This window comes from Eucyclogobius newberryi, unplaced genomic scaffold (assembly GCF_026437365.1).
Source record: "Eucyclogobius newberryi isolate DKJ021-1_F unplaced genomic scaffold, fEucNew1.0.hap1 SCAF_16, whole genome shotgun sequence".
In the NCBI taxonomy this organism is placed as follows: domain Eukaryota; kingdom Metazoa; phylum Chordata; class Actinopteri; order Gobiiformes; family Gobiidae; genus Eucyclogobius; species Eucyclogobius newberryi.
Window position 1 is genome coordinate 8488082 of NW_027315790.1, and position 16958 is coordinate 8505039.

At 39.9% G+C, this 16958-nt stretch overlaps 1 protein-coding gene across 5 annotated transcripts in view; it reads left to right on the forward strand.

The window, feature by feature from the left end:
• Positions 1 to 16958, forward strand: part of LOC140361637 (receptor-type tyrosine-protein phosphatase U-like) — a 422151-nt gene that overhangs the window by 210065 nt on the left and 195128 nt on the right. For all 5 annotated transcript variants that reach the window (XM_072447383.1, XM_072447385.1, XM_072447384.1 and 2 more), the window contains exon 4: positions 7127 to 7208. In XM_072447383.1, the coding sequence (XP_072303484.1) occupies positions 7127 to 7208 (82 nt within the window). The remainder of the gene's footprint in view (positions 1 to 7126; positions 7209 to 16958) is intronic.

A 16958-nucleotide genomic window follows, 5' to 3' on the forward strand; every position in this document is an offset into this window, starting at 1 on the left:
TAGTCTCTATGCTGCCGTTTAGTCTCTATGCTGCTGTTTAGTCTCTATGCTGCTGTTTAGTCTCTATGCTGCTGTTTAGTCTCTATGCTGCCGTTTAGTCTATGCTGCTGTTAAGTCTCTATGCTGCTGTTTAGTCTCTATGCAGATGTTTAGTCTCTTGCTGCCGTTTAGTCTCTATGCTGCTGTTTAGTCTCTATGCTGTTGTTTAGTCTCTATGCTGCTGTTATGCTGCTGTTTAGTCTCTATGCTGCTGTTAAGTCTCTATGCTGTTGTTTAGTCTCTATGCTGCTGTTATGCTGCTGTTTAGTCTCTATGCTGCTGTTAAGTCTCTATGCAGCTGTTTAGTCTCTATGCTGCTGTTTAGTATCTATGCTGCTGTTAAGTCTCTATGCTGCTGTTTAGTCTCTATGCTGCCGTTTAGTCTCTATGCTGCTGTTAAGTCTCTATGCTGCTGTTTAGTCTCTATGCTGCCGTTTAGTCTTTATGCTGCTATTAAGTCTTTATGCTGCTGTTAAGTCTCTATGCTGCTGTTTAGTCTCTATGCTGCTGTTTAGTCTCTATGCTGCTGTTAAGTCTCTATGCTACTGTGACAGCACATGTGCATGGAGTATTGAACACAACAATTTTGTATAATGTGGACAATTGAATCCCTATTGTATTGTTTTTAAATGAAAAACAACAGAACATGCGTGCTCCAAACGTATCCACTTACTGAGTCCATGGTAGAAGTTTAAAGGCCCAAAAACAGAGATCTGAAATCCAGTGGGACGGTGAAGTTAAAGACAGTCTGCATTTTAATGATGCGTCTCCTGGCAGTGTGTGAAATTACAACCTTAAATATATTTCTTCAATATGTATTAGTACTATAGCAACAGTTGTCTTCCAAGCCTTTTCTATCCGAGCTTCGTTACAGATGTTTTTTTATGATATAGATGAACTGCTTGCTGCTTGTATGCTATTGTAATGCAGATTCTTTTGGCCCTTACAGTCAGACTTTGGCTCTCCCTCTTTTACTAAGAACAGGTTGGTCTTGGAGGAGCTGCCAGCAGCAGCAGAAGCAGCTCAGAGGAGAGGGAATCAATGGCGCTGGGTGTGTTGACGCGTGATGAATTGAGGAGTTAATCGGTCAGACGTCTCTAACGGCCCGACGGAGAAATGAAAAATAAAAATAAATTAGAGCAAAGAAAGCCGGGCTCTGTATCCATCTGCCCGGGCCTTTTGTACTATTGATTGGCCCTTGGCACTTAAGGCGTGATGTATTGTGAGTGTCTGGTGCACGCGAACAAGTCTGGCTTCCACTCTGGAATTGAGCGACTAGCGTAGTTATATCACATGGCGAAACAAAGAAAGCATCGTCAATGGAGAAAAGTGAGTGCTCCGCGCCCAGAAAGGTGACAAACTTAAATTCAGGTGACATTTTGACCATTTACCCTTTTTTAGCACAAACTCCAAATCATGCTTTTAACACCACAAAGATCAACTTTTTTCTAGACGTACAATTGTAGGTCAACGGTTTCAACACATTATGTTTTGATTTGAGAATATGACTGATTTGAATGAAGTTGTTCAATTAAAGCTCACCCAATTTCCAAGGCTCTAAAGGAGGATGTAAGTTCTTAAACTCTATCTAACTTGGCTGTATAGCTCTAACAAACCTTTAGCATATTGTTGTATTCACATGCATTTCGAATCTTTAGAACAGATTTTCATACGGGGAAGTGAAACCTTGGTCCGCCAACTCTCAGGCAATCCCAAGCTGCTTATGGCTCTTAGACTTCTGGTTTTGTCGCTGCCCTGGGGCTGATTGTTTGGATAATGGCTGCCAATCTACACAAATGTGTTTGCTGAACCTTAGCACAGTAACTAAGTTCCCCATATCAACAGCAGTCAAAACAAACTATAAAAGGTAAATATGTGACTGAACGAGGCCAATCCAGTTACATGTCTACCCGGAGACATTTTGAGTTATTCACAGATTCTGAAAGTGTGAATTCAAAGCTTTCCAATGATGTCTCACTCATGTAGATCTGATAATATTTGAGTAAGATGTGGTCATTTGAATGTATACAACTCTCAAACCCATTCACTGAGAAAACGGCTTCCAAAGTTTCTCACCGGAGTGAGCCCAGAGTCACAGGGGGGCTCATTTGCATCTCATTGAGATAAGCCCTCCCCCCTGTCATACTGACACCACCTTCCCCCTACAGCTGTCACTGAAGACTCAAGAGGAGTGTTGTTATTGATGGTAACTGGACTTGAATCAGAATTAGAAGTTACTATATTAAAATGGAAATACTTGGATTACAAAAGGCCCTGAATAGAATCAAAGAATCAGAATGAGAATAGGGTTCATTGCATTTGTCGATAAACATAATTCACAGGTGATTCAGTGCACCAACAATGGTGCACTGAATGATTCAACACAAACAACAAAAGATAAGATAAGATAGCCTTTAATGTTACAACGCAGTAGATACAGGGGGAAAGGACAGTAACTTATAGGAAGTTTAAAAAACACTCTTAATAGAAGAACTCTTATAAACAGATGTCAGGGCCAGGTATACGAACTGCAACGGGTCCATGGCTTTGAATATATGAGACATGAGATAATAGATATGATATGTACACCACCAGAGTCCAATTACATCAGAGATCACATCCTCATCCTCTTCTTCGTCTGTGCACTCTTCTGTGCTGTGACTCTCGGCTCTTGGCATCAAAGCTGTAAACAAATAACAGGACATTTAAGAAATGGCTAACTATTTCACATAAAACACTCATTAACTATTTGTTTTTTTCAACACAATGTGAGAGTTTCAATATAAATACCTGAAGTGCTGATAACTCTTGATCTTTGGAAGCCGTCTGAAGAAGGGACTCAGATGCTTCTGCTAGTCCAAGTTCTTGACAAACACTTTGCCATCCGCCGTTCCAACAAGCGGGATATTGAGGTGAGACTCAGGAGAGCTGTTTTCCACTACCTGATGACAAGAGCGACAATGTAAAAAAATGAGAACAGAAGAAACATATCTTAAGCAGAGAGCAGCACTGAAGTTTTGCCAGGCTAATGTTTACTCATTACAGTAGTCAAATAATATAAACTAACCTCAGCGATGTCTTCCAAAGTGTCAACCCTGGTCTTCATGTATGCTCGCTTGATAATCTGATGATCTGTGCGTGGCCTGCAGCTTCTGATGTGTGGGAGAAGCTGTTTCCACAGTGATCTGAAGCTTGATGTACAAACTGCAGGCTCACCTGAAAAACAGATGTTGCTTATGGTTAATTATACTCTAATCATTAAAACACGAAAATCAACAAAATAATGTTTTACACTTACCACGCTCCTTAGCAGACTTCACGTAGAGACAGGTCATGTCAGTCAGGGTGTCTTTGCCAATTCTGAAAAGGAGGATAAAAGGATTAGGGTTAACAGTAATATGGGAATAACACGCTTCACAGATAACAGTTCACATTGTGACGTTAACGGTGTATTTAAGATGAAAAACGCGGAGATATTGGGACATCTGCCCTCGGCTAGCGATGCTAGCTAGCTCACTTGAGATAACACTGCTCGTAAAAGCAGAACACTTGCAGAACAGCACACCAAAACATAAACATACACTCGAGTTTAAAACCGGCGCACATTAAAGTGATTAAAAGCGGGTGTTTTAGTTGCAAAGCTTACCTGGTTCAGCCGTCCTGTTGTCTCTTCCAACACCGTGCACAGTGAGACACACAGGAAGCTGATAATGGCCAGGCAAGCGCGTGACTGGCTCGAGAGACGTAGTGCGTGCGTGACGTGCAACGTACGTAAGCCACGTGACCAGAAGTGGTATCGGGAGTTGTAGTTTTTTTCTCTTCCCTCGCCGAAAAATAACCCGATAACATAGCAAAGTTTAGCTTACAACTTAGCTCCGAATAGCTGCGTTTAGCTCCGGGCTGTGGGGTTAACAGCCGGTTTAGCACGATAAAACAGACACAAAGCACGACCCACACAACCCACGGGCCAACCCACGCCGAAAAATAACCCGATAACATGGTGATAACAGCAAGTAGTCACATTAAGCCCGTATTGCAGAGTGCACTGAAGCAACATGTTAGCTTAGCATTAGCTCCACCGGAGCAGACAAGTAAGATTCTAAAGTGATCACGAGACCGCCTTAAAACACAGCGTTAAAGCAATAATTTAGTAGTAAAGTAAAAGTGTACCTGAGTAAACAGTGCCGTTGCAATGTAGTCCAGGAAATGTAAGCTCTGAAGACTGTGCTCTGCAGACGGTCTGGAGTAATGAGCACGGAGCACGCAGCTGTAGCCATGCGGATCACAGCTGATTGGTGGAAAATGTAAACAACACGTTGGCTAGAAAAAGGTGACGCCCCCCAGGAGAGCAGGAAAAAGACCCGAAAACTCCACATTTTTAACAGCTTAATGTATACGTTTAAGACAACCAATAGTGTTATCTGAAGCACACAGGGGCTTATTCATAACTTCAACTAGCACATTCTGCAAAAAAACGAAAATCACAAATTTGGGGGAAAAAAAGTAAAATGCTGTTTTTCTCAGTTTCACCGAGGCCGACATGGTCCGACAATTGCCATGGCGAGTCACATATGTCCAAACCAGTTGTTTTCTTAACACAGTTAGGAAGATAATGTCTAAAACAGTTTTTATTGCAGGTCGTGTGTGAATCATGAGCACATTTATTTTATGACACATAAAGCCAAAGTGGGTTTAGAGTAAAAAAATGTCAGGTGAAAAATAAGCCCTCTCCAAAGAGCACCTGTCAATCCATGTTAACAAAAAGTGACTAAAAGATAAAAGTTGAACTTTGGTACAGTATTAACGAAGTTCACCAAGCACTATAGGCTGACAAATATCAACAGCAGTGTGGCTTTTGATTCTGATTTGATTCAACTCGTTTAACACTTCTTGTTTCAGAACATCTGTGTGCCTCTCAGCTCGGGGGCTTCTGAACCTTCTCAAATCAAAACTATCAGTATGCAGCAGATGTTGTGTGACTTCCTCATCAGAAACTGAGCAGGCGACCATTTGCTCTTGATCTACACCAGCAGCTGCTCGACTGAGGCAAACTTTATTGATCCATGCGAGAAATTGGTAATTGTTTGGTCACAGTAGTTCAATGTGGCAAGTAGGGATGTCATGATATCAAATGTTAGTGTTAAGATTATTGTGCGAAAAAACATCACAGTTTAACGGTTATTCACGATTATTGAGATTGTGATTTTTTTTTTTAAACTGTGTAATCTTTAATTTCTTTCAGTCCCGTGGTCTGACATGTTACTGTTCTTCAAGTTTGTGACTGGCTTTATGAAATTCTACTCTATGAAAGACAAAATAAAGTGAAATATGACAATAATAGCCAGATATAAAAAGTTATTTACATTTAAGTCTATTTTTGGGCAATGAGACTTAATTTTGCTTCTAAAATTGTCACAATTATACTTTTTTGGTTCTCATGATTATACTGTGACGATTATCAATTAACCTAATAATTGTAACGTCCTTAGTGGCAATAAAATAAATGTTATACACATTTTCCTCGACAACAGCAAAGTGAAAGTCATGTGTAAATTATTAATTAAAAGCAAAAAAGGACCATTGAGCAAGATTTAAAAGTCATGCATGATTGTCATGTATGATTTTTATTGTATTTTGTTCAATTTAACCTATTTCTATGTACTGTAACGATTTATTGTAATGTTCATACTAGTTTATTAGATCCTCTCCAAATAAAATATATAAGTCATAACTATTTCATAATAATATAAAGATAAATATCTCTATCATCTCAGCTACGCTCTTATCAACATGGCATTCAAAATTCCACAGTCGATGCTGCTTTGTCTCCAACCATAAGCCTCATATCAGAAATAGCAATATGTAACTTAATCCGATAAAGCTTTCCATTATCAGAACCATTAAAGCTCTCGGCCCGTGGTGCACTGTCACTATTGTCAAAGGAGCCGTCGGAGCGCTTAAATGCCGTCTAAATATTCACTGTGTCATCTAAAAATAATCTGAGCACATGCTGAGTTTTAAAGTGAATCTCCCATAGTGCCACAAAGACAAGCCGGGCTGGTGAGCGGTAATTACAGTCGGAGCAGCTCAAGTCAGTGTCTCTAAGAGCTAACTGTTTTGAACCAATAATAGAAGAGGATGTTGGAGAGATACCATAAATGTACGAAATGTAATGGTTTCGGATGACGCGAGTGTTGTGCAGGTTCAAGAAAAGTTAGCTGCTCGCCGAGTGACTGAGGAGTTCGAAGTGTTGTACAACTGTGCAGCTCGACTGAACCTTGTGCTAATGTCATCAAAAAGTGGTATAGTGGAGGAGGAGTTAATGGCCGCTGCAAATAGGGATGTTGAGATGTTGAGAATGTTTTTTACTACTATTCTTCTGAAGCCTTTGTACTGTTTGAAAAGACTTTTTTCATAGTTTGGCCTGTGTGCGACTTATACTCCGGAGAGACTTAGTGATATTATTTGTTATTTTCACACTGGCATTTCACATGACAAACGCAAGAGGGCGCTCTAGGCTCTAAGCGACACAGATGAAGAATCTGCACTTCCTCTTCCTCCGGAGATTGCGGAGTTGTTTAGAAAGTGACACTGAGGAAGAAGAACTCAATGGATTTAGTGATTTGGGCTAATACTGATGCTTTGGTTAACTTGTTTGCATGTTCTTTCTGCTATAGTTATCTGAATAACTGTTAATTATGTTACGTTAACATACCAGACACTTACCACAGTTCGTTGTCTATGCGTCATGTAGCTGAAGGTGTTATGTTAGCATGCGTACACCTATTCAGCATGTTCTCTAAGCTGTTATTATTTTAAATTGCATTTCAAGTTTTTGGAACACATTTTACCAGAAATGTCACTAAACTGCCATAACCTGGTGTTGGAGTGTCTATTGTGTATTTAAATCTTAACCTTTGCAGTGTACTAAAGCAAGATAAATATTCTTATAGCGTTTCAACTCATGGAAACACAGATTTCTTCGCACTGTCTTAACTCCTGTTTTCTTCATTTGGAACTTGCTCGAGGCCGACCCCTGTTGTAATTGCCCATTCATTCCATGTCTCTCGTCTCTCTCTTGCCGTAGGTCGTCTTCGAGGCCACCATTTCAGAGGATCGCCAAGGCTACATCGCACTGGACGATATTATGCTGCTCAATTACCCTTGCTGTAAGTATCCCATTGTCCAACCACTCGCAAACCCCGAACTCCTGACCTTTACAAAGCGTGAGGGTGAGAGACAGGGGGCCAGTCTGAGGGGCCATTGGTCCCATGTCACGGCTACAATAACACCACAGGTTACATTTCAGGTACAATGGTTGACCTTTTCCAATGATCACTGTCCAGCATCTTGATTTCAAGTGATAAAATTAAAAAAAATATATATATATAAATGGATCTTACACTCAACTGTAAAACTCCCAAATGAATGGCAAAAAATAAAAACATCTAAAATATACAATACAAAATTATAATATTAATCGAGTTTGGACAGCCGTGGTCTAAAACAAAAACAGAATAATAGAGTCAAAGCATTGTCATCAAAATTCCTATTATGATTATGATTAAATGTCGAGTTTGATCATGTCCAGTTCTTTTAGAAGTGATCAAACTTGACTTTGAGGGCATTTATTTACACATGTATCGGACATGTGTCGTGGCACGGCAGGATACTTTCCTATTGTCCATTGTCGATGACTACAGCTGCCCTCTCCATGTGCTCAGGGCCAATTTGATGGAACAGTCAAGGCAAGGGCAGCAGTGGGCGCATCGTCATTGTACCATCAGTCACAAAATGGCTTTTGAATGTCAATTATGTGACATTGAAAGTGTCCCCTGCTGTTTAGTATGGATGGAACGTGCGCTGTTATACCACTGATTTGAGAATGCATACCGGTATACGGATAATTAGTTCATTCAAACTAGATTTGACTTGTGATTTCATTTCATTGAAGGTTCTGCCAATCCAATGACCAACTCTGTCTAGAATATGGCTTTCTACTGGAGGACAATGTAATCACTCAAACATGCAATCAAATTACAACTGTGAGTGAGATAAAAGCTCGTAACAGTGGATTTCACATAATTGTACATAAAGTAAAGATGTGGTGTGGTTGACAAACGCTGTGACATGAAATAGTGAGCTGATGAAATACATACTGACCATACTAAAATGTTTAAAGATTTTTTTCTCTCTTAATCCTTATAATGAAAATGATTTAGGAAAAAAAGATGCCGGATCTATTACAATTCAGTGCCTTTGATGGCCGATAAGCTCTGTTGTTACTCTGGGGCTGGTATAGTGCGACATAATCTTATATCTTATATCATTTTCTCCAAATATATATACCGTGTGTATATGTATATATATATATATATATATATATATATGTATATACATACACACACAATTTGAAATTACTACTATCTTAATAACTGTCCATGCATCTAATCTAACTACACTGCATTATAAGAATAATAATGAGAATCTTATTTATTATTTTTGCTCTGCAATTGTTTTAAAATGAGCTTTATGTCTTTCCTTTAGATAACTAACCGGTATCTACTAACTAAATATCTACCAATGCTGGAGATCTGAGGCTGACAGCCCGTACACTAAAAAGTGCAAGTGATAGAAATATATGAAAAAAACTATTGTTGGCAAATCAACATATCGCTATATCTAGTTTTATCTATTCCGACTTGGGGGTTGTAACATCTGCATTGAGCTATTTCTCAACTGTAAAGCTTGTGCTCAGCCACATATGTGTGCAAATAAATGTTAATGACAATAATTTATCATATTTATGAGCTCATGAATTCTTTTGACTCCAGTGGGACAAAACATATCACGCCAGCCGCATGTAAAATCCTGAAATCGTCAGATGGAAGAAACTGGAAAATCTAGAGATAGACTTTCCAAAAATCAGTGTTGTTTTTTCCCTGTTAGTTTTCCCTCAAACAAAGATGAGAAAAGAAATAAATAGATGTTATATACCTACAAGAAACCCATTTAAACACAGTGACGTGAGATTCAGGGCGAGTGAGGAGTCAGATTTACAGATGCGAAACAGACATATCAGTATTCTTCACACAAACATGCAACATATTTTATTTAAGGTCAAAATTGACTTCAATTGAGCCTATTTCAAGCCAAAATAAATTAAACTTATGGTCTTTCCTTTACATTTTGATAAGCCGGATTGTAAATAAGAAATAAACGAGTTCAAAAATGAAGAAAGAAGATTCAGTAGTCCATGGGCTCAGGAGCGCCAAGTTTTACTGCTGTTTTATAATGAATCTGCAAACCTAAACACATTTCAGAAATACATGTCATACATTATCCAGAATATGGAAGTACAGAGCATTATTGTCAGAGTGTTTTATTTGTTGTATACAGAGGAACAGGACACGTTATTTGCATCGCCTATTGTGGGTTGAGCACGGTGCTGCCTCACGGTGGCGCTCCTCCCTGTATTTGAACGGGAGTTAGAGGACATTATTATTGATATTCTTAATAGAAAAAATATCGTTCCATATTTGATTCAAAGGGAAATGGGGTTTATAATACATACCAGATGACAACTATTAACATTTATTATATTTTATGATTACGTTTTTTCCCCCCAAGATTGACAGATGAGGCTCTGCCTTCCCTTAATGTATGTCACTGTTTAAACGACTTAACAGGCTTAACATAAGAGGGGAGTAGCCATATTGCTCTCAAGCAGAATAGTCTTTGTACACAAAGATAAAGATGGCAGATTTGAATTGTTCAAAGGAAATATTAATGGAAGTGTGTTCACTTTGTGTATAGTGTAGTGTATATTCTCCACCATATCAAACCCCTAAGCATTTTCTACCCTTTCGGAGTGGGTTTGGGGCATGGGGGTCCACTTAGGGTCCCCAAATGGCTGTAATAAAAATCTCGTAATACAATAAATGCTTACATCTAGTGAAAAGAAATAATCCGGTTTAACATTTGTGACTTTACCTTTGAGATATTCTATATCCAATCCAATGCAATCACAGGGAAAATTAATAATCTAAGGTTATTACATCATCAAATTCTAGAACGTGAATGCAGCCAATTCCAACTTAAACTACAGTAGGTGGTGGTAATGTAACACTTGGATACCAACCGCCATAAAACACAAGTGAATATGATCAAATGCTGGAATGCAATTTTACTACGTCCCAGCAAGGTTAATACAGAATAAGCATACAAATTATTATTTTAATTTATTTATTCAAAGTTGCAGGTGCCCAGAGTGGACAAAATTACAGTAAAGACCTTTTTCAAATACTATTTTTAGTGATCGTCTGACCTTTCCTCAATGTCTGCTCCCCCCAAAAACACTGCTGCGTCCTGTGTTGCATGTATCTTCCATACATTATGGTCCACAAATGCCTGGGTGCATACGTGTCTCCCTATGCCATTTCACCCTTGCTAATATCTCCTGACCTTTCCAACCAATTCTCATAAAACCTGTAGTACATACGAACAAGCATTTCCTTTTTGGCATTGGGAATACGCCAGCGCAAAACAGCTTTTCAGTCCTTGTTCATTTTGCTTTGACATTTATGTTGTTTTTCCTCCAGAGTCCTCTTCTCTCCTCCACTTACACATGTTTCTGTCGAGCTTTTGGGGATCAAAACCAAGCGACAGCATAATTAATATAAATATGCACTGTTGAAAGTGAAAATACACCTCCCAAGTAATTCATCATTTTGAATATAGCAAGCCATGAAAAAAATGTACTAAATTATATCTTCAAGTACTGTACCAGAAATGCAAATGTTCTAGTCGTGCAAAATCAAGCTTTTATTGCCTGAAGCTGCGCTGTATAACTTTTCTGGTGTTTATCTCTATGAAGACGGTATTGCTTTATCTAGACAATCGTTCACAGTGCAGAATGAAACTTCTCTATCTTCATGGAGACAAGCAGGAGGTGAAATTCCATACCGTGGAACACATCAATGCAATGCAATAACATCTTGGACTTGGGGACAAAGGTTTGTAGTGAATAGTGCTGGTAGTTAGTTAGGTAGGTGACTTGTAGTTCTCTTCTATCCCTACTGACTATAGGCAAGAAGGGAGTGATTCAGTGCTTAAACACTGCCTCTGGCGGTCATCGGGATTCATAGAACCGTAGTTACATTTGTATCTTTCATTTATAGTTGTAGGTAGGGATGGAAAATAATTACATATACTATTGTTATTTTAATTTAGTTTGAGGTAATTGCACTTTTTTTGAGTGGATTTAACATGTACTGGTAATCTTAATTCAGTCAATTCTAGCTATGTAATTGTAATGAGTCACATTTAAAAATCATTTCAGTCCCAATCATACCAATGCATAGTTACACCTACAAACTCACACTGCATCCCCTCCTCTGATTGGCCAGAGCTCAGAGAACATGTGGATTGCAGTTTAAAACAACATTAGTTAAACTTATACAAATTAATTTATCGAGTTTTGTATTGATATGTTATTAACCCTGCGACGAGCTGGCCCCTGTCCAGGGTGTACCCCGCCTAAGTCACTGGGATAGGCTCCAGTCACCTGCAACCCCTGGCGGTAGAAAATGAAAAGTTTTGTATTAACTATTGATCCAAAGTTCAATTTCAAATTATGTTAACAAGTAACTATTGTTCTGAGTAATATTTATGTGTACTTCTTACTTTTACCTACAAATAAATTTTAACAGCGCCTCCACATAGACTTTGAATGTAAACTGAACTCTTTGATGCTGCGGTGTGAACGCCCCTTTACGGTATTAATTAAGTAGTAACTGAGCCTGAATCATTCTTCTTCTTTTTTAAGGATGATTTGGTTCGTAGGCTTCATTAGGCATGACACTGCAGCAAACAGTTGAGAGCCTCATGACGCTGCGGGTTGTTCACATTGAACGCACATGTGCTATAGGCGACCAAGCAGCACCTGAATCCTTCTTAATTAATTCTTTGTTTATTTTAAATAAAGTATTGGTCATGCCTTATTAAGGCTATTACGTGTAGTTATTATAAAGTCAGTTGATCTTGTGTAAAAAAAACAAAAGTGCCCTTAATATAAAAGAGTCAGTAAAGGCTGTCCAAGGACACTGGGAGCCACAATACAATTAACACTTTCGGCAAAGATCATATGCATTAAACAGTGTATAATTAGTATTGATTAAAATAGACAATGATTAAAATATTGTAGAAATTGAGCCTCTATCACTTTTTCCATGTGGTATTGCAAAGATATGCCTGTGAAAATGGGTTTTCTTAGCTATATTATTCTCAACACAAGGTAAAATGTAAAATTCCATCTATCTCATGCTTTTGTGGGTGAGCCGGCGGTTGCTGTGGAAACCAGGTATAAATGTGAGATGGAGATCGACTGGAATTCACATTTTGTCCATTGCGTTGGTGTCTGATTGGTTTTTCACACTATAGCAGTGTGATTTTGTCCCAAAAGTTGAACAGTTGCCACAGCTGCCATGTGGTAGACTAACAAAAGTGATCTGCCAATCTGTCCCTCCGACCACCACCCATCGCTGCGCCAATCAACCAGGATATATACTTTTACACGTGCTGTACTGTGAGGCTCTGGTTGAGTGGCTGTCAGTCGCCAAAACAAGCCCTGGTTCTTCATAGTTTGTGATGTTTGGATGCTAACACTAACTCTCCCTTTGGTAAACCGTTAGAGCAGTAATCATTAGATCCATAGAAATTCACAGACGCATAATTCTCTCTCTCTGCCTGTTGGTCAGACTCGATCCCTCAGCGGATGCTGACCAGAGTTACATCACATTGAAATTAATGGTGAAGCGAATCCCTATTTTAAAGTGGATGAAATGTTTATTGCATGAAATGTAGGTAATTTATCTGCTCTCCTTATGTAAAAAAAAAAGAAGATGTTTCATGTCACTAGCTTCTTAACAGAACCGCAACATCAGAAATGTCAACTTAAAGTTAGTTAGCTTTTAACTCACGCTCAGGTCTTAGTCTTGTTCTCAGCTCTGCACTGGCTTCAGGCTCAGAGAAGGCTCTGCTTGTGTCTCTCCATGGCCAAGGACATGTTAGTGACAAATGAGCTGACCAAACATGGACCCGCCTCCTGCTGGTGCCAGAGTCAGGACTAAACATGGACCGGCCTCCTGCTGGTGCCAGAGTTAGGACTAAACATGGATCGGCCTCCTGCTGGTGCCAGAGTTAGGACTAAACATGGATCGGCCTCCTGCTGGTGCCAGAGTCAGGACTAAACATGGATCGGCCTCCTGCTGGTGCCAGAGTCAGGACTAAACATGGACCGGCCTCCTGCTGGTGCCAGAGTTAGGACTAAACATGGATCGGCCTCCTGCTGGTGCTAGAGTCAGGACTAAACATGGATCGGCCTCCTGCTGGTGCCACAGTCAGGACTAAACATGGATCGGCCTCCTGCTGGTGCTAGAGTCAGGACTAAACATGGACCGGCCTCCTGCTGGTGCCAGAGTCAGGACCAAACATGGATTGGCCTCCTGCTGGTGGCAGAGTCAGGACTAAACATGGACCGGCCTCCTGCTGGTGCCAGAGTCAGGACTAAACATGGACCGGCCTCCTGCTGGTGGCAGAGTCAGGACTAAACATGGACCGGCCTCCTGCTGGTGCCAGAGTCAGGACTAAACATGGACCGGCCTCCTGCTGGTGCCAGAGTCAGGACTAAACATCGACCGGCCTCCTGCTGGTGCCAGAGTCAGGACTAAACATGGACCGGCCTCCTGCTGGTAGTAGAGCCAGGACTAAACATGGACCGGCCCCCTGCTGGTGCCAGAGTCAGGACTAAACATGGACCGGCCTCCTGCTGGTGCCAGAGTCAGGACTAAACATGGACCGGCCTCCTGCTGGTAGTAGAGCCAGGACTAAACATGGACCGGCCCCCTGCTGGTGCCAGAGTCAGGACTAAACATGGACCGGCCTCCTGCTGGTGCCAGAGTCAGGACTAAACATGGGGAATCTGCCTTACAGTTTTATGCTGCTAAAATCAGTCTTGCAAAAACAGTCTTTATGTGAGACAATCTTGTTTAGTGGCTCATGAGTGAAAGGATTTTATTTGCCCGCTTCTCTTTTATGTCTTTATCTATTTTGTGATTTTAAAAATGTTATTCTTGGTGTGTGAAGCACTTTGACTTGCCTTGTGTATGAATTTTGCTCTACGACTGAATTCGCCTTGCCTAATTATTATCCAAAATAAAACACAAAAACACATTCCACAATGACTTTTAATGAGGCTTTAGTCAAATTGCTAAGTGATCGATAGCATGATCAATGAAGAACATTTCCATGGAAACCAGGAGACTTCTCTACGGCAAGTACGAGTCAAGTTTGTGGAGATGCAAACACACTCAGTGAGGATGCATGTTTCAAGTGCACTAAAAACCTAAATGAAACTACATCTTTTTATTTTAGGCTAAAAGGTTCCGTACTTACTTTGCTTTTTAAGACGCCTAAAGAAGCACAAAAGTAAAACACTTAAGACAAACCACATGAAGCAGAGTAGTTGTTCCAGTTTTTGTTAGTAGTATTAGTAGTAGTAGTAGTAGTGATATATAAGTATAAGTAGCTGTTGGACTGATAAGATTAACATTAATAGTGGCAGTTTTGAAGTGAAAATATCACTATTACTTGAGTAATAGTGATATTTCCTCCTAATACTTTTTACTTTACTACTGCATTTGGAGTCGTTCCCCAGCGTTGCTCCATTATGGAAGACTATATGAGCAATGGCACAAAGGCGCGTGATCGTCAGCTGCTGGTTTTGATTTGACTTCAGACGAGCCGAGACGAGCGAAACCTAGAGAGATTCGCATTTGATTCGTGCTCAGAAACTATGTCGCCTTTTGATCCCGGCGACTCTGACTCAGTCAAACTGAATGGAGCATGTACTGTACGTGAGACTGAAGGAAACGGAGCTGAGCGCTAAGCGGTTGGAAAATAATGACTTTCCAAAGGCTCGTTCTTTCTGGGTGTTTTGTTGCTTTTTGGCGTTGTCCTTTTGAGGAGTTCGTAGGAAGTCTCGGAACGTCAAGATTTGTTCCAGAAGTACAGTTTTTATGACACAACATGGTCCAGTACTGATTAGTTGGTAAAAAAAAAAAAAGCCTTTGGTTGCTGGATTCAGTTGGTGTAGAGCAGCGGTTCTCAAATGGTGGGTCAGGGCTCAGCGGAAACACTATTCGAAGACTGAAAATGAACTGTAGAAACAAAGACAAAATCTAAAAAATTATAATTTGAAGCCTAATTATAGCGATTTGTTTTAGTTTAAATAAAATAATAGCAGTAGGCCAATATCCCAATGTGACCCTCAGAAGAAAAAGTTTGCCCACCCCAGATTTAGGATATGCTTTTCCAAATTTTGAGTGAATTTTCGAAGGTTTCCAGACAACTTCAGACTGTCTGCAAAATAATTTCACTATTTGAGGTTTAACAGGGAAAAGCAGACTGTGTTAAGGCAGAGGATCTTTTTGGGATCGTGCGGTTTCTGTTCGTAGTGGACCAGGTGCATTTCGGTCAGATAATATAATATCATCTGATCGTTATCGAGATACGCCAAAAAATATGGCTCAAACATTTAGTAAACCAAGCCCCATATTCTGACCTGGAGATGAGTCCACACAACATGATAAACACTGGTCAATCTCTGCTCCTCAATAGTCTGATTAGATTCATTCGGTCCTGACAGGTTGCCCCACATGGCATTAAAGAATAGGTCAAATGCAGAGGACAAAAAATATCTGGTCTGGTAAAATGTTTCTGTACACATCACAGACACAAATATGAATCGTTCTATGTTTTTTGTCCCCACCTCACTTCTCCTAAAGCACATCATCGGCTTGGCGACTTGCTAATGCTTCTTCTTTGCATGAATTTGGCAAGAAGTGGGGCTGTTGTGAGCAGTGGCTGTGGTCTAACGCAGACCGATAACCCAATCATTATCTGATTTCTTGAGTTATCAGACTGTTAAATCACATGAAAACAGTTCCATCTGATGTGAGCGATCTGATTTCGCTCTGATAATTTCACACTTGTGCAAGTTTTACACACAATAAATATGCAAACAAGGACATGCTAATGCAAAAGAGACAAAGATGAGGGAGAAAATGTTAAAGATTTATTTTAGAATTCATTGTACTTTGTCTTCCTAATTCACTGATTAACTTACACGTGTCACTAGGTGTTTTTGATGGTCAGATTTCTCTTTCTCTCTTTTTGGCACGTAAAACCAAAAACCTGATCTAATTATTGGGCTTGATTATTCTAGTTATCAGATTTGTTACTGATGTACCCAGTGCGTTGCCACAATGTGTATGTAGTTTAAAAGTATAAGGAATTATTGATTTGTCCATTGTGTTTTTCTGCCTGTGACCCATCCTTGAACGCAGGCTGGTAGTGCAGCGTCTGGGGACTTTTCTCACAGTTATGAGTCAGGATCTCAGTCAGGAGGACAAGCCTAGACTCAGAGGAAACCTTTCTGGACGATAATATAATAAATCCATGATCTGGACTCAAGGATGAAACAACCTGGGACTGGATACTGAACCTGTAAAGCAGGAGTTAAGAAATGGCCATAGATTTTCATTGTGACATTTCCCAAGCTGCTCCTATCATAATGAGCGTTTCACTGAGTGGAAATGCTCTCGCTTCACATTTAGTGGAATACTCTGCCCCACCTGGCACCTGAGAGATGGGACGCTGATTAAAGAGTGTGATAATCACACAGGTGTGACTTGGATTAGTCCCAGAAGACCCCCTCAAAATGGAGCTCAAAACCATGTCTCTGTTCCTCTGCTTGATTTTATGCCACCAACGTATTAGTGGATTAAAAAGGCCTGATTGCTGTTTTTTTTTTTTTTTTTTTTTTGATTAAAACTTTAATTATTATTATTTATTTTATG